General features: G+C 45.0%; 1 protein-coding gene across 1 annotated transcript; it reads right to left on the bottom strand.

The window, feature by feature from the left end:
* Nucleotides 1-8,155: 8,155 nt before the first annotated feature.
* ADORA2A (adenosine A2a receptor) lies at nt 8,156-17,298 on the bottom strand. The gene is made up of 2 exons (XM_010165250.2): nt 16,949-17,298; nt 8,156-9,431 (listed from the first exon to the last, which is right to left on the bottom strand). Exons 1-2 carry the CDS (start codon nt 17,296-17,298, stop codon nt 8,471-8,473), a joined length of 1,311 nt encoding a protein of 436 aa, XP_010163552.1. The 3' UTR covers nt 8,156-8,470.
* Nucleotides 17,299-26,611: the final 9,313 nt, after the last annotated feature.

The following is a 26,611-nucleotide window of genomic DNA, read 5'->3' as shown; positions in this document are numbered from 1 at the left end:
TGTGCATGGCAGGGCTGCTCAAAAGACATCAATACAGAAAATAATACTGTTCAATGCCAACTTACACGCTTGATGGGTTATACAGTAATGTGAAAGCATGAGAGACCTCCTTGCCCCAGGACTCACACCACTGCAAGCCGCATTCTTATTTTGCAAGACATTTCTTTTTATGGCCCAGCAGTAAAAAGTTGTATCAGCATGGATTCAAAATGACCTTCATCCAGCCTGGATCAGCATGGTCAGAGATGCCAGGTCCAGTGCACCTGCCCTGCAGAAGGCTTCAGCATCTGCCACTGTTCAGCCCCTCAGCACACCTCCAAAATAGGAACTTGGCAAACAAAGCTAACAGTGCATTGCTAAGCAGAACATTCTGCCGAGTCCCAACACCAGGACTGCATGTTATAGGGCAATTGCCAATTCCTGAGTCAACTTTATTTATTATACACTAGAAAGGTCATGATGAATCTCAAAAGATAAAATCTGTGTCTGTCAAGCCGCCTTCCTTATTTTCATTGGCCCAGACCCTCACGTTCCACACCAACAATAACAGGACATGGGTTCAAGAGGCACCATGAGTGCAGCTTACCCTGAGACGGCCCAGGCTTGTTTTGCATTCTTCTTAGAACTGATCCAGGCTACTCAGTTCTCTTTATTAGGGCTTTTTTTTTTTCCCCTGTCTGCAGTCACTACACTGCACAAGAGCCTTACACCCCCGGGAACCCCAAAGCACAGGCACAAGCTATCACAGCCTAGATGATGCCAAGTGACCAAATGATGCAGCTGCAAGTTCTCCAGCAACATGAAGTATCCAAGTGGGATACGCTTAACTCCCATTTAGAATTAATATTCTGGACTAATACCAGCCCAAAAGACAGCCCCATGACCTCATCAACTGATGAGCTGAGGCAGCAAGATACCCGGTGCACATGGATTTTCTTCACTGTCATTATGAGCTGTTATCTAATCTCCTTGCCTGAGGTAAGGCAAAAAATCAGAGCTGCCTAGGGCTCTGGGTAAATCCTTGGCAAACAAAGCCTGAACAATTGCAGCTCCAGTGCTGTCAGTGTCCAAGCTAGCAGGTTTAAAGACTGCCCTGGGCTCTGTAGAAGTTGCAGTCACCTCTCTGGATTGCAGCTGGACACTCCCAAAAACCACAGTCCCAGGTTTGGAGTTCAGTACACCAGGCTCAGACCACACAGTATGGATCTGCACTTCAAATAACCTCATCTTTATACAGTTTATTCTGAACTCACAGATTGAAAGCTCTTCTCCCAGTCCTCTCCTTTCACCTGTTGAAAAATCACCATGCTATTCTCAGACCCAAACTTGGCTTAGATTATTTTCTTTGACTCATTGCAAGGACTCCAATTCTCAAAATGAACTTCTGATTTTCTGGGATCTGGGTAGTACTTTCTGGTAGTACTTTTCCTGCAGGATCTCAGCATTGACTACTGCAGTCACACAGCAGAGAAACGATACTTCTTGTAAGAGGGTGCATCTTACAGACAAAAACCTTCCAACAGTCCCATCCACTGGGTCATTACTGATGTAATCTGTCCCATATTCAGAAGTGCTCCCCTTTCCTCTCAAAACAGCACTGAAAAGGGGATTGGGAAGTCAGGGAGGAACACAGCTCCACTTAAATATTCAGCGAGACTCCAACCTGCAGCAAGTTGCATCATCTAACTGGAGGTGCTTGTTTGCAGGGTCACAGGTGGATTCCTCCCAGGATCACTCGGAGCTGGCATAAGTCTCTCTCCCTCCCATGAATGAACACATGAGGAATCTCACTCCTCACTTGGTCACTTCAGTCAAATGCAAGCCAGTGGGAATCTCCTGTGAAAGTAAATTGTGAGGTCCACAGGGCCTGAGAAAAGGTGCTCAGAGCTTTAAATTCCCCGAAACTTCTCCCTGAAACACATGATGATCAAGAGCACAGCAGGCACTTGTATGAGCTATTCTTAGCAGCAAAGGCTTCCTGTTTTGGGGCAGAAGTGACAAGGAGATCCTGCTGCTTTAAATACTATGAAAAGCTTTTTAGCCAAAAACCTTATCCACCCATTAGGAGGGAAAACACCATCCTCCATGGCCCCATCCTACTTCACCATTCAGAAATGTCAGCAGTTCCCCAGTGCTGCAGTAAATATTACACTATTGAGCTATTTTATCCTCAGACAGCTCTTAGTCTACAGCCCTGCAAAGTCTAGTTTCTCTGGGTGAGTAAGCCAAGGTGTGGACCTCTGAGCAGTTTTCCAGATCAGGCCAATTGTGTTGTTAAACTGGGAGCTCTCTCTGTTCTTTCAAGTACTCGCTTTCTTCCCAGGGCCAGGTACGGCCATTGTTCCCTGGGCTCCTGCAGACACCCATTGTTCTTCCCAGCTCCTGGCCTTTGATGCTGCAGAGGAAAATGCACAGTGTTTGTGAAAGGAGGGAAAAATCAAAAAGCTTTTCAATTACACAGTTGGTTGAACAGCTCGAGCACAGCTGGACACCAAGCACCAGGGTGCCAGCACCTCTCCACAAACGAGCCTTCAGCAAGGCCTCTACCCCAGCTGCAAAGTGAACCAAAAGCAGTAATGACCAGTAGCTGATGGTTATCTGGTGAACTTTCATTTCATCACTTCCCAATTCCAAATGCTCCTGGATTGTACAGGCTTTCACTGACCTCCTCACACACACATTTAGTAACTGCAGCTGGAAAAAGTTGGAAATTATTCCTGCTTCACCCTGTCAGCATTGCTCAAAATTGGCCTGAGAGACACCACAGTAGCATCTAGATTTACTGCCTTCTATCTCCAGACTAATTTGGTTGACATCAGGCTGGGGCTACTTCAGCCTGAGTGGCATTGGCAGAACAGACAGATTGGAAATTGCCATTGTCTTACAATGAGGTCTGAGGTGCACCAGCAGGGCCATGTGGAAGGAGAGCCAGCAGCCTGGGATGCTCCAGTCACAGCTGGAAAAGTTGTTTCATGGTGCAGTTATGGACCCTTCAGGTCCTGCTACGTAGCACACCGTCCCTGACACTCCAGTGGTTTGGGCAAACACAGTGCTCTACCTTGGGTTCAGCACTCAGCTATAAACCTTTTCTTGTATTGCCAAGATGATGGATCTCAGGATGTCAGAGATGTGAGTGGCCTCCTAGTCCATCTGGCTCTGTCACCTTAGTCCTTGCTAATAGCTTCTGAGAAAGAATAGGCAGCACCAGGGAGAGAGCTCTCCGGAAGGATCAGCCTATGGAAAAAGCTAATAAAATAATAAGAGAACATTTAAAATAATAAGAAAACACTTGCACAAAAAAGGGACAGCCAGCCAGATCTTGCTGGGACAAAGGAACTCACACTCTCTTTTACAAATATATTTTATTATTTTAATGCTTATTAAGAAATGTAACCAAGACAGACTCAGCAGCACCAGTGGCTCCTCACTGCCCAGCAGTCTGATGACTTCACAGATATGAAAACTTCACAGATTAAAAAAAAACCCCAAACCCCTTTGGTCAACGCACTTTAAATACATTTGCATGCACAGATTCTCCCACCCCCTTCCCTCCCCTCCCACTGGTAACTGACAAACAGAGGGAAAACAACAACTATATTCATAAAACATTTAAATTAAAAGAGTAATTGGTTTATAGTGACAGTGTGTGCAGCAAGGTGTTCATAGTGTCTTGGTTTGCAGACCACAGAGACAACTGCTCCACAGGACAGGGGGCAGGAACACCAGCTCCTGAGACAGAGTAGGGGACGCAAAGGATGTTCTCAGATCAACAGGTTCCAGTCTTGATTTTAACACAACCTTGTGTGAACAGTCCCAGCAAATGAGGAAGACAGGGAGTTACATGAAACACTGCCCCAGTTTTGAGATTCTCAGTCTGTCAGGGTTAGTCACCTCTCATGCAAATGAGGAACTGGTGTGATTTTAGTTACTCTTGATGTGTTTTACTGTAAAGATGGCCAAAAGCTCAGGGCTAGAAAATAAAAACTGTCTGGTATGACTCAGTGCAGTCTGATGCCCAAAACAAATCGGGAGACAACTGACTATTAGGCAGCTAAACTTAGCAAACACCACTAGAGAGTATTCTCCAGTTTTAATGTATCACAGCACTGTTACCTTTATTTGATTTGTTTTTAGGTAGGACTCATGTTCATGAAGCAGAAGGGCTTTTGTTATACCTGGACATGCTCATGAACTGAGATAATGCATCTGAAAGGAGATAATTCATAAGAACCTTCTCTACCTCAGTCACATATAGACCACACAAAATCAACCCTCTGCACACATCAGGAAAGGCTGACCCTCTGCAGTGACCCCAGGAAAGCTGTAAGACTGTACATCCTTTCCAGAGTCCTCCCCCAGCAAGTCACACCTTGGTCTCATGCCAGCACCATCTGTGCAACCCTCAGCACCTCCCAGCACATTCCTGCTCCCCTGAAAACCTCCAAACACCTACCCTACAAATCTTCCTTCACCACCACGTTTTCCCATCTAACCCAAACCCTCCAGTCTTCTCCCACACCTTAGAGACTTATCCATATTCACCAGCATCCCTTGGAGCCTCTTTTCAAAGAATGATCAAAGATTCAGAGTATTCCATAAAACTCCCAAGTCCACTTGCACAATAAGCTTCCTAGCTCCAACGGGGACCAGTGGCAAATGCTTCCCATCTACAGTAACCCCAGCTGTCCCTCCATGCCAAATTGCTTCTCTGTTTAAGAGCTGCAGTTCAAGCTTGCACAGAGCTTTGAAATATTACTGATCCAACAAAAACTCTGCAGGACAAATTTGTAAGTGCATTTATTTGCACACACAAAAAGCAGTGCCCTGTTGAGGAAAGGGCTCTAAGAAGAACTCTTGATAAAATTACTCCTGGCAACTGATCAAATTTTATTTTCTCCAAAACCCTATAAAGCAAATAAACCCTGGAGCCTGAGCCTTCAGGGAATGGTGAAATTCATGGAATGCCCTCATGCCAAATGAGGCACCACATCTCTGTATGGGTCTTCAGCCATTTTTAGTAAGAAGTTCCAGTTCAATGAAATTAGTCTCTTCTTACCCCAGCTCTTACACTCTGGACCCACTGCACCTTGGATTCCCAAGGAGGTCTTCTGCAGCCTCTCCTGATGGTCACCTCATTCTTCCCTTTGTCTTGGTACCATCTTTGTTTATCCAGAACAGCTACATTTCATCAGCTAAACACTCTCCAGCTGGAAGGAAAACGGGGATATGAGTAGGGGGGTTAGAAGAAAATTATTTAACTTTCACTTTTCTAATGATCCCTGCCCTATGGAGTTTGGAAGACAGGTACTTTTCTCAAAAGTGGAGGGCACTGTCAGAAGAAGGAAAGAGCAGACTTCACTGATGGGACCCTACAGCTTCTTAGTTTTGTTGGGTTTTGTTTGGTTGGTTTTTTTAAAGCAAGCCTGGAAATCATGATCCCTAGGGAACAAGAAATAGATTCAAATTATTCTGTTCAAAATTCTGTTCAAAAGGCTCATGGTCCCTCCAACAACTGCTTCAGAAACATCTTCTGAAGGTCCATCTCAGACATATGTTTGCCAGAAGGCACACAACATGTGGTGCAATTGCCATCCCTTCCTTCCTGTGACAACAGACTTCCAATTCTATATAAAACACACTGCCTCCTTACCCACACTGCACTTCCTCCTGCACACATCACCCAGCCCCTTCACACACCCTTTTCATTTCAAATCTGGATCACTAATATTGAAAAGGACTGGACACGCTTAGGGGGCATCTCAAACAACAACAGAAAAGCTAATTTCAGGACATCTGGAAACTCAGTAATCTCACGTGTTAATCTGGTTGGGCAGGAAAGTTTTCCAGAGGGACAATCCTAATTTTGTTGCATCAACATAGATCAACTTGATTCTTGTAGCAACCAAGCAAGAAGCTGCCATAATTGAGTGTGAAGAAGCTCAGGAAACAATAGAAAGCAACCAGCCCACATCAGCTGTTGAAAGTCTGATGCAATGTGGCATAAAACATCCCTTTACAATGGCAACTAAAGCTCAACAGGAGACACTTCTGCACTTGCGTGTGTTCCAGCACATGAGCGATGCTGGTATTTTCCCACACTTCCTTCCCTGCTCTGCTTCTTTGTGGACCTAATTGTTATTGACATGAATACCGGATGTAATCTGGTGTTATTCTTAGAAACATTTCAGCTCCCAACTGAGGCCTGAAGAGATCAGACCCCCATTTTCCTGACTGAGTTCCTCTGCCACTGTTACAGGAGGTCAGAGGAGCCATCTCACAAATAACCTACAGAAATATTCCATCAAGAAAGATCAAGAGTAATGAAGTCCAAAGTCACCCTGCAGAGGAACTATCTATGACATCAGTCACAAGGAAATAGCTCAGTGTTTGTTAATGGTTCTGGAGTGATAATCCACTCCTCTGACGTTAGACTACGTGGAAGAGCCACGCCAAGAAAGCAGCAATTCAATTAAACTGTGAAGTCTATTGTTCTACAAGCTTGCCTGGCCTTCTGCTAAGGACTGTGGTGGCAACCACATCTTTTCATCCGTCTCACAGAAGCTCTGTGCTAGCCTGGAGCAGTTACATACTTGAATACATTCAGCATTATAAACTACTCCCCACCTTCAGGTAGGGAGACTGGAAACAGAAAATTCTCCTCAAAGAGAACTGACTTTCAATTTTAATACTTTGCAGTATTTAAAATAAGCATGGATTAAGAACAAAGCTCACCTGCTCTTCCTCAAATATCAAAATGCAGTTTCCCTTTCCTTGCTGAAAATGAGATTATTTGGCTTCTGAAATGTTAGTGGACGGATATGAGGAGGAGCCACGTTTGGGGGCTGATACTTCTGATGTTTTCAGCTAGGGGATAAGCTTCAGATCCTTGGAATTAGCAGACTTTTTAGTTTTCCAGTAGGACCATTACTGCCTGTCTTTCCAGAAAGCTGGTGGCATTGGACATGGATTATTTGTCTGGAAAACAAACACCAGACAATGTTTAGGTAGAGTACAAGCTGATGTGGCATTCTGCTGTCCTTGAGCTACCAGGGTTCACAAGCAATACAGAAAATTATGAAACTGCTGTGAAACACCTCTACAACAAACCACAGCAGCACATACCCTTGCTGCAGCACGGATTTGCCTGTTCTCATACACACAGGCTACTGCAGTTTCTGAGCTGATTTCCACTACTACTGATGCCTTTCAGCTTCTCAGAGCAGGAGCATCTTCTAATCAGGCAGACCCAGCTCTGTTGGCCTCTGCACTGCAAGGGCACATCGAGCTTCACAGTAAAACACATCAGGAAAAAACTGAAAACAGGAGAAAAGGTTTTTAAATATAGCTCATTGGAATTTCAAGAAGAAGTATTAGGGGTGTGTGTGCCTCCCTGCTGCAAGAAAGAAGAGAAAATCCCTCAGCCTTTTGAGTGAGGACAAAAATGACCAAAATATGGAAAATTAGCTCCCCTCACACACTTTTAGGGCTATGGAAGGAATTTGCATTCTAGGAGCCCAGGAGGACAAGCACAGAGATATGGGGAAAGAGCAGACAGTGACCACCAGCCTACAGACAGCTCACACATCCAACAGCTCTTCTCAGCACCTCGGGGCACGACTGCTCTGGTGACACAGACCACAGCCTGGCTTGCTTGTCTACTACCTGCAGCACCAAGTCCTGCAAACAGCCCTTTGCAAAGGGAAATCGATATTACAGACTCAGTTCTCGTTATTTGCTAAACAAAGTGGAGAGCTATGAGGTTATATTTGCCTTATGCATCTGGAACATTGAGCGCTCAGGGAATGGATATGAATTCTTGCCCATCTTTTATAACTTAACATAATCTTATCAAGACAAGGAAAAAAAAAACCCAACATTCGAGCAACCTATTGCAGTATAAACTTTAAAAACATGAACTGAAAGACTAAATGCCATGGTTGAAGGTATCTGAAGTTCCCATCAGGTAAATTCCTTCCCTTTCCAAGCAGCTGCTGGCATCCTTCCTGACCAATAGATGTTGCTATCCCCCTTCCCTTTGTTGCAGGGCCAGTACTAAAAGGCTCCTCACTGTTGCTCTTTTGCAATCCAGTGAATACTTCCAGCCATGCTTTTATTTCTGTTGGTAAAGACAGCAAAACCGACGTACAACCACAGATACACATAATGTCATGACATGCCCTGCGTCAGCAGAGTCTCCCAGTGCTGAACTTGGAATGCCACCTTTGACCTTGGCACTGCTCGTGGCGACAGGTCACTGATGGGTAACGTGTCCCTCCTTCCTTAGTCCCTTTCAATGGTCTCTTGGCTTTTCTCCAGTCTGGTATTTAGGATCATCCCAACAGTCCTGTGTAGGGACCTCTTTCTCCACAGCAATCTGAATACACACCTCTCCCCCCGCCCCCCTTTCTGCCATGGCAGAGGTCACCAATGGAAAAAAAATAACTCTACCAGGAAGACTTGGAAAGTCTCATCAGGAAATATCAGCTGCTGCAAAGGCTGCTCTTTCTAGATCTGAGTAAGACACCTGGGCATCAATTAGCTCTTCATTGTGAAGCTCCCTGTTCATGCAAGCATCTGAGAAAATCCCATTTTTGCAGGAATGTGGGAGATGCCCATTTGTCTCCAGGTCCAGAGCATTTCCATTCTGGTGCCATCCAAATCCAGCTTTATATTTGTTTAAGTCCTGTTTTTCGGGATCCCTGTGGATCTCTCCGTTGGCATATACCTCTAATGCATACTCACTGATCCGTATGCTGGCATTCTCTGCATCCCCACCATGAGTGGAAGTCCTAGAGCTGGCTGTTCCTGCCTTGAACGGCTCCTTCCGGCCCAGGATATGCTGGCTGATGATTTTACGGAAGGTGTATCGGAACTCCCTGATTCGATAGGCATAAATTAGAGGATTTACAACTGAGTTGGCATGAGACAGGATAATAGCCAGATACATCAGCCAGAGGGGAGCATGGGCACAATTTGGGCAAAAAAGGGTAAAACAGTTAATAATATGTAGTGGAAGCCAGCAGACTGCAAACAACCCAACGATGATGGCTAAAGACTTCGCTGCATGGACTTCCTTCTGCAAGGTAGAGCGAGAACGTTCCCCATGTACCATCTTGTTCTCCATCTGCTTGAGCTGTCGCCGGGCTGCCATGAAGATTTTCAAGTAGATACCAAACATGAGGAGGAGGGGCAAGAGGACACAGGCAAAGAAGTTGTAGTAGACCATGTACTCCATGGTGACCACAGCCTCAAAGAGACATGCCACCATACTGTTGCTGCAGTTGATGGGAGAGGACTTATTGGAACCCAGCTCTTCGATATGGGAGCGATTGTGCCACCCTAGCATTGGTGTCAAGCCGATGATGAAAGATAATACCCAGCAGATGGCAATGATACCTTTAGCTCGAGAGCCAGTCACCAAGCCATTGTACCTACAAAGCAGAGGAAATGGGAATTACATCAGTATCATCCAACAAGACCCTTACACCCAACTTCCCAATGGCCCAGTGTCCCAGAAGAGAGCAAGAAAGGCACCTGCTTCTTCAGATGGGCCTTTGAACTGCCATGTAGAACCCGCACAACACAGCAAGGACTCCGTGGTGACATTGTATGCCTCCTATTTCCCTCCCCTTTCCTTTAGGCAGTGTATAGGTGGCAGAAAGGCAGGGAAATTGATACAGTTTCCCTCCGTGTTCTTCACTCCACCAGCCCACTTGGTCATGCACATAGATCCTGCAGCCTGGATAATCAACAGCACTGCTCTGACACTTGGTGATGAAGACCACCGTGGCTCTCTTGCCAAAGGCTGTGGTAGCTCCTCCCTTCTGGCAAAGGAGCAGCCTTGTAGCTCAGAATTGCCAGGTCTGTCTTGCAGTAGATCTTTAAGCCGAACAGCACCAAAGAACTGGGAGGCACAGCGCCATCGGCCCCATGTCCACGTTCAGCTCTGCTCCAGGGAAATTCTGCTGACTGAACTGCAGAAGCTGAACTGCCATTCCCGTGCACAGCACCTCACTCTGCTCCACAACAGCACTTTCAGGAATTTTTTTTCCAACCTGCCTTAAATAACTGAGACAAGTTAGCAGTTTTCCTCACCAGCCCAGCTAAGCTGACCCCATGTCTTTCCCTGAAAGCAAGAATTAAGCTGAGGACAGTGCTCTGACTACAGGTGTGCCGTGGGCTGCACTGCACACACCAAAGAGGACTTCAGTGGTGGAGGTGTTGATATGCCTGGCTGAAGCCAGTGGTCTGAACAGTAAATTCTCCAAAAACTGTTGAAAGAGACCATAAGCAATGTGGTAAGAACCTGACAGTGCAGCCAGGGACTTTTGTTTGTTTGTTTGAAATATTGGCCAGTTCCCAGGGCCTCACAGGTTACTGCGAGTCCTGAGCTGACTCCACCAGTTCTTCTCTCTGAAAATGTAAATCAGGGCAACAGTTTAACATTTCAATGCAATTTCCTTCCCTTGGTAATGCTCAGCACGAAAAGTAGATGGCCAGATTCCCACATTGTCCAGCGTGGGTCCCACACTGTACTCGACCCCACGTGCCTGCGGACAACAGTAGCGCTGGGCTCCCAGTGTTTACCCAGTGCTCCTTCTCCCAATGTCCCCAGAATTCTCTCAGCAAACAAACATTTTAAAATAAATAACTAACTCTAACAAGCCATAGAAGTCTTTCCATCTCTCAATGAAATAGTTACTCCCAGAGATTAATGCTCCTGTCCCAGTGCAAGTTCAAGACAGGGGAGGAGAGAGGCCGCTTTTGCCGGGCACAGCACAGAACAGAGATCCTGCACGTGCTTTAAATCCCAGCTAATGGGCCCTGGAAAAAACATGACTCCATACAAGACCCACAGGCTTGAGTCGTCCTTCTTCAGCTGCATTTTAAAATCAGAAAAGAGGGAGTGGATGAGGGAGCTCACCACACTATTCCCAGTACCCAAAACACACTGAAATCATCCTTCCAGAAATGAGGGAAGGATTCAGAGAGATAAAAAGTTTTCCCCAGCAAGTAGTGGATCCTGCTCAATGCTCAGGGGATGCTAAGGGCACAGCATGGATGGTAGCAGGGAACTGCTCACATTCAGACCTCATCAACACAGCAAAACAGCATCTGTGCTTTGAAAAGTACACTCAGGGAGCAAGAGATTGGCTGAAGGCACTTGAAGCTTGGAAAAACAAAAAACAAAACAAACCCCTCAAAACCCTGCAGCCCTGGAATTAGCTACATCTTGTCAGAGGAATTTTGAAATTGTGCAGCTGTTATCCCACGACTAGAGATGTCCCTTCCCTTCCACTAAAAATATATTCATTATTGCTCCAGGCAAACACCCCCTCGCTTCTCCCTCCCTCTTACCCTCTGGGGATTCCCATCCAACAAACTTTACAGGGCTTAGGAACAGCACTTAACCCAAGCAGCCTCCTGCTTTCCTGCAGCAGTGCATCATGCTGGCAGTGGCAATTACCAACCTCTCAGTGAGGGCATTTCCCTAACGCCTTGCTCAGTATCTCCAAGGGTTAAGAGGAAAAATTCACAGCACCTCATCACACAGCATGTGGCACTATATTGGCCAGGTACCCAGTGAGAAGGGTCCATTCGCTTGGGAGAGCTTCATTTCTAGGACTCACATGAGACACTGCTGGCTGACTTGGCTGAGGTGGGGTTACTGTCCGGTCGGCCTTTCTTGGACTCATTCCTTTTGTCCACTTAGACATGTCACCAGGCTGCATTGAAGAGTTACTGCACCTGTCTAAGCATTTTTCGAGGCTCACAGCAGCCAGGCCAAAGCTACTCTCTGCATCTCCAGTGCTGTACAGCTCTACATGGTAAGTTCAGGGCTTCCAAGAAGCATCACATTTACTGTGAGTTGCTGGCACCTACGCAGGAGACACAAGCTGCTGAACGGAGCTGGTCACACCTACAGCCCATGTTCTGCATACTTGGCAGGTGACTTTGTAGCATGTCTGATGTGTCCAGACAGCACTGGATTGTCTGTGCACAAGCAGTTCTCGTGCTTCCTGGAAATACTGGACTTGCTACACAAACAACGACTTGACTACTCGTGAAATTCCAGACACAAAGAATGCTAGTGCAGAGCACAGGGACACTCACAGTGGAGTTGGGTGTGGGGACAGGGGCACTAGAATCCTCCAGAAAACAAAACCCACTTTTGCAAACACAGGAAATTCTGGATGTTTTCCCCAAAATAATTTCACCTGCCCTGCTGCTCTGCATCCATCAGTCAGGAAAACTGACTCCAGGAGAACAGCTGCCCTTGGTGCCCATCTGTGCTGCCTAAAGGAGCTTGGCTAACAATGTGACGCTTCTGCGTCCTTGGCCCAAGCTCTGTGTCATTGAGACAATGATTCCTGCAGAAAGTGTAGTACCTCACCAGTCTGATTCATAAACTATGAAGCTGGGTGGAAGACAGAGCTGGTATAAGAACCACAAGGTCCTCAGGTAGAAGTTAAAAATCTTTCCATACATTGCATGATATGTAGCTGACCTAACTCATGGTCACAGTACCCAACCAGCCTGCTGCTTGTCTTCCAAACCAGCCTCTGGTTGACAGCACTGCACATCTTGGCCAGATGGGTCTGCCACGCATGCAGCATGTTTCAGCCACTTTTACTGCATCACGCCAGAAAGCCTGTGCTCAGCACCGAGGGCACTGGGCTTTGATCTGAATTCCAGCTGTGCTCAATGGTTTTTAACAAATCACTACAGAACACTGTTCACTGAACACATCCCTCGACAGCCCACACCTCATGCAGCTGCAGCCATAGGGGGCAAGACAAAAGAAAGATATTCTATCCTAATTACATGTATCTGGAAATGCGAGACACTGGCAATCCCAGATCATCCAGGAAGCCTTGTGGCAGAACAAGAAACCAAACCCAGACCTTCTCACACACCACCAAAACAACCCTTTCCCAGAACTGGCAGTCAAGAAACTTTCTCCCCTATTACCAGGTGCCAACTGATACTGGTGCTTGTCTGTGTGCTGGAGACTGGGCAGGGTGGGATCCCATAGGTGGGCAGAGGGCTCTCAAGAGCAGAAGCAATAACAGTGGGCAGGCACTCTTCTTTGGCTTGTGGAACAATCAGCTTCCAGACTAAAACCTTGGTAACAGCAAGTTCCACTGCCTGTGAAGCCATAGACAACTGGCACTGCTTTCAAAGCCATGCCCATGGTTGTTCAAAGGGAATTATTCTTCTTTCATATTAGGTTGAATCTGCCAATAATCTATTTGACACAAACATGAGCTCGTGTAGGAAATGCTTGTTATAAAGTCAAAAGGCTTACGGTGAGCAAGGAAAGAAATAAGTCTGGATGTGGCTCAGAGTGACAATAAAACATTAAATCCCTGATTCACTGATTCAGCAACTGCTGAAATAGACTGTTCTCAGCACAAAGGTCCCTTCCATGTCCTATACTTTATTCAGGCTTTGTGTTCATCTCTCCTATTCTTCCTACTCCAGATTTTGGGAAGCCAGTTCTTCATGCCCAGCTCCCTGGCCTCTGGCAGAAGAGCATCACAATGCCACCTCAGAGCTGTAGTTTCAATTACCACTACACAGGACAAAACTGTCCTACTGTTTGAAGCAACAGGGAGCTGCACCTTAGTAATGCTTTCCCAGAGAAGCATCCCAGTAGCTTCGGCAGTCAATCATCTCCAAAGCAACTTTCATCAGAGGAAAAGGTCTGCACTGCAGCACGTTACTGTAGTTGGCACTGTATGACTTGCCTAAGTATTTATACAGGTGAATATCTGAATCCAGCACACAGAGCAAGCAGTAACCTGAGAAAACTTTTCCGTTTGGCTGCAGGAAGAAAAATTTCTCCTCTCTTTCCAGTGCACTGGAGCTACCTGTCCTTCACCATGGGAGTATCTTTACCACAAATGCCTGCACAAGAACACGTGGCTGGGCATTGTGCCCATGGAGCATTTGCTGGCACCAAAGAGCCTGGAAAGCAGCAATTGTTCTTGGCCCATGACTTCATCCTGGAGCTCAGACCCACAGCCAGTTTTTGTTTAGAACACCCAGGGGTTTTATATCAGCAAGCACAGGTTTTCAGGTACCTGCCATGTGAGAGAGACAGTTCGGATTTTATCCCAGACTGAACAACGGCTCGGACTCACTTCCTTGGGAGTGCTTTACTGCCACTTGTAGAGTGTTACATTTGTATAAAACCTGGCAGAAATCAGCAAAGTGTTAGAGAACTTTTGGAAAGTTTATCAAATTCTACACAATTTTTTAATCATTTGAAAGGCAGAACCCATAAGACGTTCACAAATTAGTTTTTATGTATTTTTAAATTTTACCTAAAGATGGCTTTTCCTCACTGCAATTTTCTTGTGGGAGAGTCTTTTATCCACAGAAAAATCATTCCAAGGGTAACTCTAGTTATGTACTGAGGTGTCCAAAAACAAGCAGTATCAGAAATCCCACTCTTCTGCCTCCTTAACACTGACAGTTTATTTGTGTGGGAATACAAATCCACATATGTACCCACTAAGACATGCAGTTACCTTCCTTAAGACAAATCAAGACATGAAACAGTTAAAAAGAAAAAGAAGAAGAAAAAACAGGTTTGGCCCTTTTCAGTTTCACTAGAGTGAAGGAACTCTGATTTATTATTTTTTAAAAGCATTCATCTAATGAACATTAGGAACGCCTGGTGTTACCTTTCTTGTCCTCTGAGGAGGAGAGAAGAGGCTTTCCCAAGCATTAAAAGATGGAGTGAAAACATTGCATCTTTAGTGGCAGAACTTTCCTTCCGGTGCTTTGACACATTTTTGAGACAATCAGATATCAGAAAAAGAAAAAAAAAAATGAGGACGTGAGCAGTGTGAATCATACCACATTTCCCTCTTCAGCTAATCAGCTTTCACTTTCTCAGCATGTCTGGGGCTATAAATCTAATGCTTATTCATCCATAAATTCTTAAGGGGAAACACAACTGACAAGTTCTTTGCTCCTACTGTAAAGGGACAAACCAGTAGAGGACGAGGAAGGGGATGGACCCTTGGATCTACCTGTGAGTTTCTGCACCCAATCAACTCCACTGTTTCTGGGGCAGAAGAAGGTGTGCTCTGTTTTTTCAAAAACAAAATAGTGAAACCAGTACAGTACTCAGCACTGATGAATTCTGATTTTTCTAAAAGACTCTTTACCTTGGTTATTCCAGGAAATTAAATTTTCAAGACAATATAGTTACAATAATACCCCCCAAAATGGGCAGAAATCCAGATTTTTAAAATCCTTTTCCTGGCAAGTCATCCTCTAGCAATAAGAGCGCTTAAACTGTCAGCAGAAGTCTGCAGAGTTAGCTCATGAAAGATGAATTAAAGACATTAGCCCTTCTCAAAATCATTTCAGAGGCAAGGTCCTGAGGGCTACTGTACATATGTTTCTTTGTACCATTTATAATTATTTTGGTTTATAAACTGAAACCATCTATCTGTAGAACTGCAGGGAAGTGGAGACAGTCCAATTTACAGGTAACTAATATAAGTTTTCTCCACAATGGAACTGAATAGTTATTACTCATAACTACATCAAAAGTAGAGGCTGTAACAGGTACGATTATAGGTTTGGAAGCCAACAATTAACAGTCCTGCTACAGCAGCAAAGGCTTGCTGAGGCAAGGCTGCAGGAAGGACTGCACTGGTCCACATGGAAAGGTAATCTCCGCAGCTCCGGGGAAAAGGATGCTTCCTTTTTGAACGGGAGTTTTGTGTTAATCAACATAAGTGCTGGATGACCAAAGTATTCACAAGAGAAAAATCTAAATTGCACAGGCCAACACAAGTGATTTAAGCTCAACAGGAGTGATGATGTCCAAAAAACTCAAACTTGAGAGCACAACAATCAGAAATTTGTTCCATTTCTGCAGCCACATTTGTTGTTCAGCATTTTTTTAAATCTTTCCATTCCTGAGAGTGTGCTGCTGACAAGATGGGAAGGAAGGAGACTCCTACACTCTGCCTGCTCCAGCCTCTCCTGGGGCTTCCTCTACATCTTTTGAGCTTACTGAATGACTCGGAAGCATTGTCACAAAGCACTCAAACCCAGCCCACAAGACGCAATGCTGCTCTGCGCCCACGGTCAGATATATCCCGTCACAACAATGTGCTTCTGGAAAAGTGAACTGAGTAGCAGCCCCTGGGTGTGTGGTAAAACTTCCTCTTGTCCCACATCAGACCCCCTGGTTGCACACAAAGTAGCACCTACTCAAGCTCTAATATTTAAAAGTCCTTTTCTTCCTTTAAAATCTAGACAAGAGACCACAGAATAACCTTCTCCAGATCCGTGCTGGGACAAGCCTCTGCCTTGACCTCGACATGCTTTCCTTCCAGAGGCAGTGCCTAAGCTAGTCCAAATCTTCCTAAGGTTCATTTTTTCATAGTCTGCTCCTTCTCCTCCCTTCACATTTAAGGGACCCCCAAGAGAAAATCCCCACCCACACGCTCCACAACCACGCTGCTACAGCTGCAGGCAGGGTCCTCCATTCTCCCCCAGGAGAAGGAGACCAGTTGACCTCACCCCCTTTCTGCCCTCCACCATGTGTTGCTTTAGCTCCACTTTCCCACAATGATCCTTCTGGTGCTGTTGCCTCCAGCTCAGAGCGCAGGTTATTGAGGTTACCACACGATCCTGCCTAAATATGGCACGGCAGCTCTTAGGCAGCACCGTTGCGATGCCATGGGCACACACCATATGAGGACACAGAACCGGAAACAGAAGTGACCAGATAATCCAGCAGCCAAGGCAGCCTTCAAGACCTAGAAAAGGTTTTTTTCCAAATTACAAGGGAAAAATTGGTGCTGCTCATTTAATTTTCCCTTTCTTGATTCACCTCCAGACCTGTTGTTTTCACTGATGTCCATCCCTCAACACCCCAGCCCCGTTCCATGCCCCCAGCCCATCCCATGCTTACCTGAGGGGTATGCGGATCGCAATGATTCTGTCAATGGCAATAGCAAGGAGGCTGAAGATCGAACTCTGAGTCAGGACCAGGACGAAGCAGGCAATGAAAAGGCAGCCATAGAAGAAGGCACAGAAGCCAGTGCTGATGGTGATGGCAAAGGGAATTGCCAGCACGCCCACGGCAATGTCAGCAGCAGCCAGGGACACCACAAAATAGTTGGTGACGTTCTGCAAGTTGCTATTCAAATAGACTGCCCAGCAGACCAGGATGTTCCCCAGGATGGCCAGCACTGCAATGACCAGTTCCAGGACGATGTAAGCTACGTCTGAGAGGAAGTCTTCTTTCCCATGTACTAGCATGGTGAGAGTGACCAGGCCAACGTAAGAACGTGCCAGAAAAGCTCAGCGTTCATATCTGCAGAGCACTGAATAGCCAAGACACCTCAAAGCTGTCTGGAGTCTGAAGAGCACTCAGCTGCCAGCCAGTGAAGGTTGCTCACACGCACCCTTTTCTCTCCATAGCTGTTCAAGATTTTTACAGTAGCAGATGTCAAGAAAAAAAAAACAAGTCTTGCCAACTCCAGCAAAGTGGATTAACCAGATGCAGAATAATTCAAACTCCAGCAGACGAACGGACAGGAGAGTCCCTCACGTAGACATACACTGCTCCCCAGGCCACAAAGTCCAGCAGGCAACACAACTCAGAAAGTGTACTGTATGGCAGTGTCACATTGGCTGTGACTTTTTGTTTCCTGTTGACAATCACTCTGCTAGTCATGGCTTCCTGTCATGTACATACTCACTAGCAACATCCTCCGGTTCTCTTTTTCACCTTTTCCCTCTAGGACTTGGGAAATATTGTCTTCAGCTGAAGCAAACATTCAACTTCTTCACTTGTAGTTTCCTTTGAAAAAAACAAAAACAAACACCAACCACATACACTAAGTAATCAGCTCTACAGAGGAGATGGAAAAAGCAAAATCTCATTAAAGTGGCACATTAAATTGATAACGGATATTAAACAGACCTAGAAGAATACGTCATGGGCAAAAATTTCACATTTTGTCTATCCTGAAAGCTGCAGGGCCAAACCCAAGGTTCAAGAAGGCAGCATTTCACAGTAGTGATGAGAAACAAGGGACTTTTTGTTTTTAAGGCTACCAACTGAGCTGGCACTTCAGCAGCTGCTCAATAGTCTGCCCTGAAACACGAGAGCCCTGCTAATTATGCCTTGGCAAGTGCTGTGGCTGCACAGAGGAAAGGTGGAGGAGCCTTTTTACATACACCTGTCTCCCTCTGATCACAAACACAAGACTTGAGCCATCATGTGCTGCCCACCCTCACGTACTTTGCCACAAAAGTGTGCTGCACAAATACGCGGCTCTGCAACGACACGAACCTTCATTCATAAAGGGGTGATGTTGCTGGCATGTGTGGTGACCATTCTGTTGCCATACTCAGTCTTTCCCTCAAGTGGACAGATACTGGAACATTATCAGCTGCAAGGAGAATAGTTCAAGGGTCAGACAGTGCCATCTTTGAGGACTTTCCCACTCAGTATGCACACTCCCTGCAAGACACTCTGCAAGTTCCCCTCCTGCAACACCATCATTTTTGTTCACATCAATCTTTATCCTATAAACAAAGCATTTATTCATTATACCTGCACTGTCCATAGTGTTTGTTGCATCCACAGATTCAGGTCAGCATCATTCTTCAACTACAGCCAGCCAGAAATGCATCCACCAAGATACACCTCTCCCAGAGACATGCACATAAGCACAATGCCAACGTCATCTCTCAAGTACACATTCATGTTCCTGCAGTATCATGCACATAAATCTGGAACTAAAGTTGATGCCGCTTGCCTGGAAGCATAGTCCTTACAGCTGCCATTTCATATGAACAGATACACACCATCGACGTGCTTGCATGCCTCACTCACACACTAATCTTGCAAGTCACCTTGTACCTCTGCTTTCAGATGTGGATGCATTTCACCACAGTTTCAGATAAAAATATAGCAATAGAAAAAACAGTTCCCTGAGCTTCGTGCCACAGTCAAGAGATAATTGTTTGCTGTCCTACCCTGTCACATCCAGAGTGGGTTTTAAACCTTATTTAGCAAGCTTTAGCAGTAATATTTTCCCATTAATTTAAGAGAACAGCTACTTGAAACATCAGAGGGAGAGAGAGGCACAGCACTAACTTAAATCACTCCAGCTTAGCTTCAGATGCAACATGAACCTCCAAAACAAAAGATTTCTGGGACTCCATCCACAGGTGATCTGGTGTGGTCTAACCCAGCAGGATTTCATGCCTTCACAGTTCACTCTGTTTTCAAGTCAGAAACCTAATTTCTCAGGATAAAATAAAAGGGTAAAGACAGTGATAATAAAAGAAAATATGATTAACTTGTGATTCACATCTGATCTCAGGAATATAATCTCATTTTAGACCTTTCATTGATTTAGAGCTCTATTGCTAATGCTGCATTTGAAAGGAAAGTGAATGATTCTTGGTAGTTTGGATGTGCTTCAAAAACTTAGCTTTCTTCTCCACCTTCAGCAGTCTTGTTCGGTTTGCATGGAAGAAATCAACAGTAGAGATTAGTTTGTGAACTAGCTATTAAGAGGAAGATAAAGATCACGCACTTTATCTTTTCTAAAGAACAAAAAACCCCAAGACATCTCTATATTGTCTACCTTCATTTAGCAAAAAAAACCCCTGTTTTCCACTGACCTAAAGATTGCTTCTACTTTCTTGAACTTCAGGGATAAGCTCCTAAATCACTCCACTGGTATCTGATCGTCCATTACAAAACAGGCTTGTTTCAAATCAGTGATACTAAAAACTACCCTTGCCTGAAGCATGACTTCCAGGGAAGGGGATTAGAATGAATATAAGATAGAAATAAAGGAAATCTGGAGGGAGGGAAAACAGAAAGGGCAAGATGAAAATAAACAATGCTTTGTGCATATGTGCTAGCAAGAAAGGGGAAAAAAAGACAGGAAAAAGGTGGAAAAAACCTCCAGCAAACACAGGAAGCAGTGGGCAAAACAGATCTGTAAGAGAAACACAGCGTGTGCCTGTCAGATGTACAACACATGGCTGAGCCTGAAGGCTCTGAAGCGGGGACAAGCTCCCTGTCCCTTAGCATCATGGTAGCAGAGACAGCAACAGGGTAATACTCTGGCAATGGAGGGGGGAGCAAACGTGTCCCCACTTCCTAACACACTCACATATCTCCATGCAGGCCAAGCTCATGATCAAACTCTAGTGTCAAGACAAGCTTATAAAAATGTAACAAATTACTGTGACACACTTGGGCCAAAATTCCTGATATGTAAAATAAACCCACCATAAACACCCCCATAAGCCACTCGGAGGTGAAGTCAAAAGAACTGAAGAAACCACTTTTTGAAAGGAGCCAGCCTGAGAACTGGTCACGTTAATCCTGATGCTGAGAGGATTTACTTAAAGTCCTGCTATGCTGCTCTTGCACCTCACGTTAATACCATGGACACCCCAGTGAAGAGGATCAAAGTGAAATTACTGGGATATTCTTCCCCATTTTAGAGTTTCCTTTAGTAGGATTACAAACCCACATTAATCCCAGATGCATTTTGTTTAACTTCTCTCTTTCAATGGCTCATCTCAAACTCATTTTCCAACAGGACTTGGTGGGAAGTAACAAACCTACACTGCGGAGGTCTCCCACATCCTAATCACTCAGCACAAAGACAAAGCTGGAATTACCTACAGCTCTGCACATATCCTGAAAAAGCTGCAATCCAAAGCTTAATGACCACATCACATACCGTTTTCTGACACAACAGAGCTTTTAACCTTCTACTTCAACTGTTTGTTTCACGTTATGATGTTAACTTTGAATTTTTTATCTTTTAATTTGTTTGGTCCCTTGATTTCCATTGCCCTTCACAAACAGTGGTGTGAATTGTCAGCCCAAGCACTAGCCATTTATTGCAAAGCAATCTGTGAGACGTTATGTCCAGAAGAGGACAACATGTCCTTCCACCCCTCTCGGCTCCCAGATGGGCCAGAAAACACTTCGAGAGTTCTGCAAAGCCAGCACATCTCAGAAAAAAAATCACCAGAGTTGAGCAGGTGTCCCAGTCACAACAAAACAACATTTTGTGTCTGTTTCAGTGCTGGTGCTTCTACAGCAGCCACAGACATCAGAAAAAGCAATTACTAGCCACACAACCCCAGCACATCAAAGGCCTTACCTGCTCCTTACAGAAGGTGCCACAACCTGGGAGGTTCCCCTCTTCGACCCAAACTCGCCCATCTCACCTCATTCATCTCGCACAATGTCAGCTTGCTACAGCTTTCACCCAGCATGATGACAAGACTTTAATTGTAGCAGCATTTGCAACTTGCTTTAAAACAAGAACAAGCCCAGTGATTCTGCTCATATAGCTAGAAATTTACTGCACAGGGACAAAATGAAATACAGACCACCTGGAGAAGACATATATCCAGAGGCAATGCAAAATTTATTATAGAATCATCTACTTCATGCAAGACCCAAAGGTTCAGCAACCAGGTCTGACAAGCCAAAATTAATTAACCACCTGCTTTACTCACTGGGGAAGTGTATATTTAACATCTCAGGCCTTTGAGGGATCAATATTGCAAGCTTCTTGATGCTTAAGAAAAATAACCTGTATCACACAACCTGCTGGACAGCTACAATTAGTATTTCTTCTTAAGTCCATGTTTTATTTTGTTAATTAGATTAATTCTGTCTTGATGCCCTAGGCTATGTTCCGGCCTTTTCCCATTATTAAATAAACCTTTCTTGCCACTCACAAACCTGTAAAGCTGTTGCTCTGTTCATTTTTAGTGACTTGGAACACTCTGTTCTCTCTCATATTTCAGCCCCAATGAAAAACTGCTCCTTGAAAATTCAATAAAGCATCTGAACAGCACGTTCCCATGAAGCAATTCACCACTGGAGCCTAAGCAAGCTTTTGTTTGACATGTCCAGTTGGCTTTGGACTAAGGTGGTGTCCCTTCTCTCTCCTGAGTGCCAAAAGCATTGAGGTGAGCCCTTGGCCACTGTTTGGTTCAAATCAAACAAATTCATTTCCAGCTCTTGGCCACTTCAGGATGAGCTCAGACTTCCTGGGTTTGGATGTCCGTGCTCTGTCACGCTGGCACAGAGAAGTTGCGCTCTCTGCTCCGTGTGCCAGGCTGACATATATGACAATGTCTGTGACACCTCAGTTTGACAGCTACTCTCAGACATTAGCAAAATGTCCAGGGGATCAGCAGCCCTCAGGACACCCAAGACAGTTTGTGAGCATGTAAGTGACAGGCTGAAGCTTCCCTAGGCTCTGGAGAGCCTAGGGAAAAATCTCCAGGGGATCAGCAGCCCTCAGGACACCCAAGACAGTTTGTGAGCATGTAAGTGACAGGCTGAAGCTTCCCTAGGCTCTGGAGAGGATTGGTTTCTCCTTGTCTGCTTCAGGATGGGGTAAGAAAGGCAGCAGGCAGCTCATGAGGCCGTAGGGGAGTCTTCATCAAGGTTCATTCCACAGATCAGAATCTAGCATCTCCTTTTGACAACATGACCCTTCCCAGGTACCAGCCACATAGAGATTACCTAACTCCCTTAGGGAAAATCCTGGAATTCACACATGGCTGTAAGCACAAAATTGGTGCTGCTAAATCATTTGTTTCCTACTTTCCACAGCCTAGAGGGGAAGATGCTTGTCAGTTTTTATCTTCTCTTTGAAATCCCTCCAGCTCAAAGAGGCTCTCCCTATCTTTTAAATCAAAATCTCTAAGAATTCTTGTCTCTCCCCATTTCTTTAGCGTATCAAGTCAAAATAAACGAGCCAATGTGCTCATAGGCAGTACACAAATTCACAAGACAACTCGGGCTGTAAAACGTAATGCAAACAGCTGTCCTTTCGGGAGCACGACAGGGAGGGCAGCAGTAGCACTTTCCTGCGTTGTGCAATGGTTTCCTTTCTGAAGTTCGATATTTTATGACTGCCTCACGGACAGCGGCTTCCCCATGCCCCTGACTGCTCACACGAAGCCAGTGTGTGTGGAGCTGCCCGAGAGCAGCCTCCCTCCTGCCTCCTGTGGAAGGTGAAGAGATGTGACTGGGTGGGGCAGGAAAGAGACAGGGAAGGAGGCATCACCCATCTAACTAAGACATACTTTTTCTGGTTCTCCTATTTGCTTTATTATTGGCTGCTGGCTAAATGATCTTTTAGGTCATCTGCTTACAGTAATAGGAGGAAATTAAATATTAATAATAGACTATTTCCCTCTAGACTGCTCTTTGTTAACAAAGGATACAAGTGAAACAAAGCAGGCAAAATTATCAGCACACCGTGCCCTTGGTTTTCAGGTACTGGGAGCACTCGCCGTTTCCCTCAACCTTCCCTGCAGTTACAGAAGCCCAGTGTTTGCACATCTGCCTGTGTGGACACTCATACATAAGTGCAGAACATGGTGATGCCTGGAAATCCTTGTTCTATCAAGAGGCTCCACCTGGCAGTCTGACCCTTCCAGAGGACTGCTTCAGACTTTATCCAAAACATCATCTGAGCCATTGATGCTCTGATTACAAAAAATGCAAGGCCAAGGGTCTTTTGAAGCACAGCGCTTGAGTCTATTTGGGGAGTGAAGTCCTCCTCCAGTGTAAACCCTACAGTAGGCTAACAAGGTTTCTGGATTGGCTTTGTAAATTCTCCAGAAATACTGAATAAAATGAGGGCTTCAACTTTGCTAAACTTGGTCTAATCCCCTCTTACAAGAAAGCAGTAGACCTTCAAGACTTAAAACCTTCACTCCAGGTACTTGTGAAAGGCAAAAGAAATGGCTCTTCAAAGATCTATGCTGCCCCTGATGGTGATTTGTCTGTCAGTTCACAAATAAGGAAGAGGGACAAAATTTCTGCTTTATATTTCCATCTCTGCTGTGGTTCAAGCCAAAAAAGGAGGCTATACTCACAGCAAGAATAAGCATGATGAATCTGAGTGTAAAGTCCTTATAGGTAATTACTAGAGACACTCATACTGCTGCAGCAGTGACAGCAACAAAAAACATAATAAAATCATACCCTTCAAGTCTGTCTCGTGTCTCTGTTCTCCTGTTTATACCCCACATAAAAATCACAAAACAAAAGTGCCTAGAAAGTGAAACCCCACTGGACAACAAGCAAATGTCATAACACAGATGGGCTGGCTGAGAGGAACGGCTAATGCAAAACCAATATTTCAGCTTTGCCTTCTGCCCTCCCAGGGCTAGAAGTAGATTAATTTTTATTGCAGTAGCGGAAGAGAAGACTAGAACAGAAGACATTTGACCACTTTTTTTTTTTTCCTAAGTGGATGTTATAAATGTTTAAAAGCAAGAAAAAACTCACAGTAATTATTCCCATTCTAATGGTCACAAAAAGCCAGGGAGGGCAAAACTAAGTAAGGCTGAATGACCAGCAGTTAAATAAGCCAGATCAAACAAACAAACAAACAAACAAACAAACAAAAGGGAAGAAGTTCCCCTGCGCTCACTAAAGTCTCCCTGGGCAGCAGGCTACATGACATATTGCCAAAAGGCACAGAAACACGTTGGATTTTCAAGCAAACCATTTGTATCCAGAATTGATGATGTTAATTTACCTACAGTGACATTTCCAAAAATAAAAAATAGAGCGTTTGGATAAACTTTCATAAAACAGACATGTAAAAAAGCATAATTAAAACCACGTACCGTGGCCAGAAACAAGTTACTACTGCCAATATCATCCACAATGTCTCTGAGGATCCAGTTTTCCTTTCCTGTGTGAGGAAAGAACTCAAAAGCAAACTTTGCCTCCCCACAGCCCTACTAAAGCCAGCTGCATTCATACATCAGGAGCATTTCCTTCAAGAATAAAACAAGAGAAATGAGGAAACAGGATATCAAGAAGAGGCGACCCACTGAGGAATACAGGCAAGGGAGGAATTTTCTCTGAAAATATTTATCATATTGCTAATGCATCCATTCTGGTATATTTTTAAAATAACAGAGTAGACTTCTCTCCAGATGTGACTTCACCTCTCATTTCTATATGAAGGTTCCTGACAAGCAGTTGAGAATTGGGTACATCTGTTTGTTTTCCTGTGTTTTTATCCAGTTTTTCCCAAACCCTATTTGTCGTCTCTAACTACAGGTTTGCCCTCCACCAGGCTTTGTGAGTGCTGCTCCCTCTTCTCCAAGCACTGTCCTTCTGCGGGTTGTAATTAGCGTTTGCCTAAGCTCTGCCAGTGAAACATAAACTCACTTAACTCCAGTGCAAGGAGTGGTGTTGTACCAGGTCAACCAACATCGTCTTCTACAGTCAAAGGAATAAAACGCTTTCCATCTCTCTCCATGTAACTTAAAATGATTCCCCAGCTGTCCTTCCCTATCCTGATGAAGGCACTGTACAATTTGAACAGAGATGAGCAGGTTCTACCTGCCTCTGAGCCAAATCAAAGCTGTCTCACTTCATTAGCTCATCCATGGTTCATATGCTGACCCCTCTGAGCAAGGTTTACTACTGAGGACTCACCATGAAGCTCCCATTACCACCCAAGTGGTTTGACTCATACCCACCCACAGTATGAAAAGCACTCAAGCCTCCACTGGGTTGCTAACATAGCTCATCACATCCTTCCTCCCCAACTTGCTCCCTTCTCTTATCAATTGAAGCAGTGGCACAGTGGCAGCACTCAGGCCAAGCTCCACAGAGCCTGCCCCACTGACACAGCAGCAGCGCTCGTCCGAGCACCCCCAGAGCCCCTGCACGGCCAACCTCACCAACTGCCGCTTGCTCTACACGGGCTGTTCACTGCTGGCTCAGTCTCAGGGATCGAGCACGTGCTGCCTGTGCTTTGCAATACCGGCTGATTTTTGGCCAACACAAGAAACCCTATTTCCTTCCATGCCCAGGGTGTGTCCTGGCCCCTTGCACCCCCAGGCATGTTTTACCCAACTCATTTCACCTCAGCTTGTCAATCAGCTACCAGTGAAAAAGCATTTAGACACAGTGACAATGCCAGTGTTGTGTGCTCATCCCAAAAGCAGGCAAAAGCCACAATAACATTTTCTGCCTCCTTGGTTTGTTTCCAGCAACTTTCCCTCTTCCATGTTTTAAGGTGCTTACTCTGACTTGCTAATGCTTATTTGCTCTGTCACACCTCATCATCCTGTTAGTGTTTCTGTCAGTCTCAAAACTATTTAAGACATTTTTAGGACTCTTCCACTCTCTGTGGATAAGGACGAGTTGATGCTCTGATGATGTCTCAAGGCCACATGCCCTTACTTTGTCCCTCCCTCTTCTCTCTCCTACGACTTACACCATACTTCTGTCACTCTTGCACAGTAACTTGCATTTTCCCTCTCACAGCCAGCCACACCAATACAAGCCTTTCTAGAGGTTCTCAAAGTGTCTTTTTTTTTTTTTCTCCCAAGTCCTTAATTATAATCCGATTTCTTAAGAACTCTCCAGTGTCACTGCTTACTGATCCCAAAGTCTCAGTGTTTAGCTGGTGCTCTGAGGACTCTAACAAAGTCCTTCCTTCATTTCCTAAGTCCCTGTGCTGTGGTAAAAGCACATCCGCTTACAAGTAACAGCCTGCTCCCTCTGCCTGCTTCCTCCTCTGAC

Source organism: Antrostomus carolinensis, unplaced genomic scaffold (genome assembly GCF_000700745.2).
Source record: "Antrostomus carolinensis isolate BGI_N321 unplaced genomic scaffold, ASM70074v2 scaffold53293, whole genome shotgun sequence".
Taxonomy (NCBI): domain Eukaryota; kingdom Metazoa; phylum Chordata; class Aves; order Caprimulgiformes; family Caprimulgidae; genus Antrostomus; species Antrostomus carolinensis.
This window is presented reverse-complemented; position numbering and strand designations above follow the sequence as displayed.

What these genes read in the sequence shown, in the direction of transcription:
- ADORA2A (XM_010165250.2), bottom strand. Translation starts at nt 17,298, where the DNA reads ATGCTAGTACATGGGAAAGAAGACTTCCTCTCAGACGTAGCTTACATC. An exon ending in GCGATCCGCATACCCCTCAG is followed by an intron (nt 9,432 to 16,948) that starts GTAAGCATGGGA and finishes TCTGCTTTGTAG; the next exon opens with GTACAATGGCTTGGTGACTG.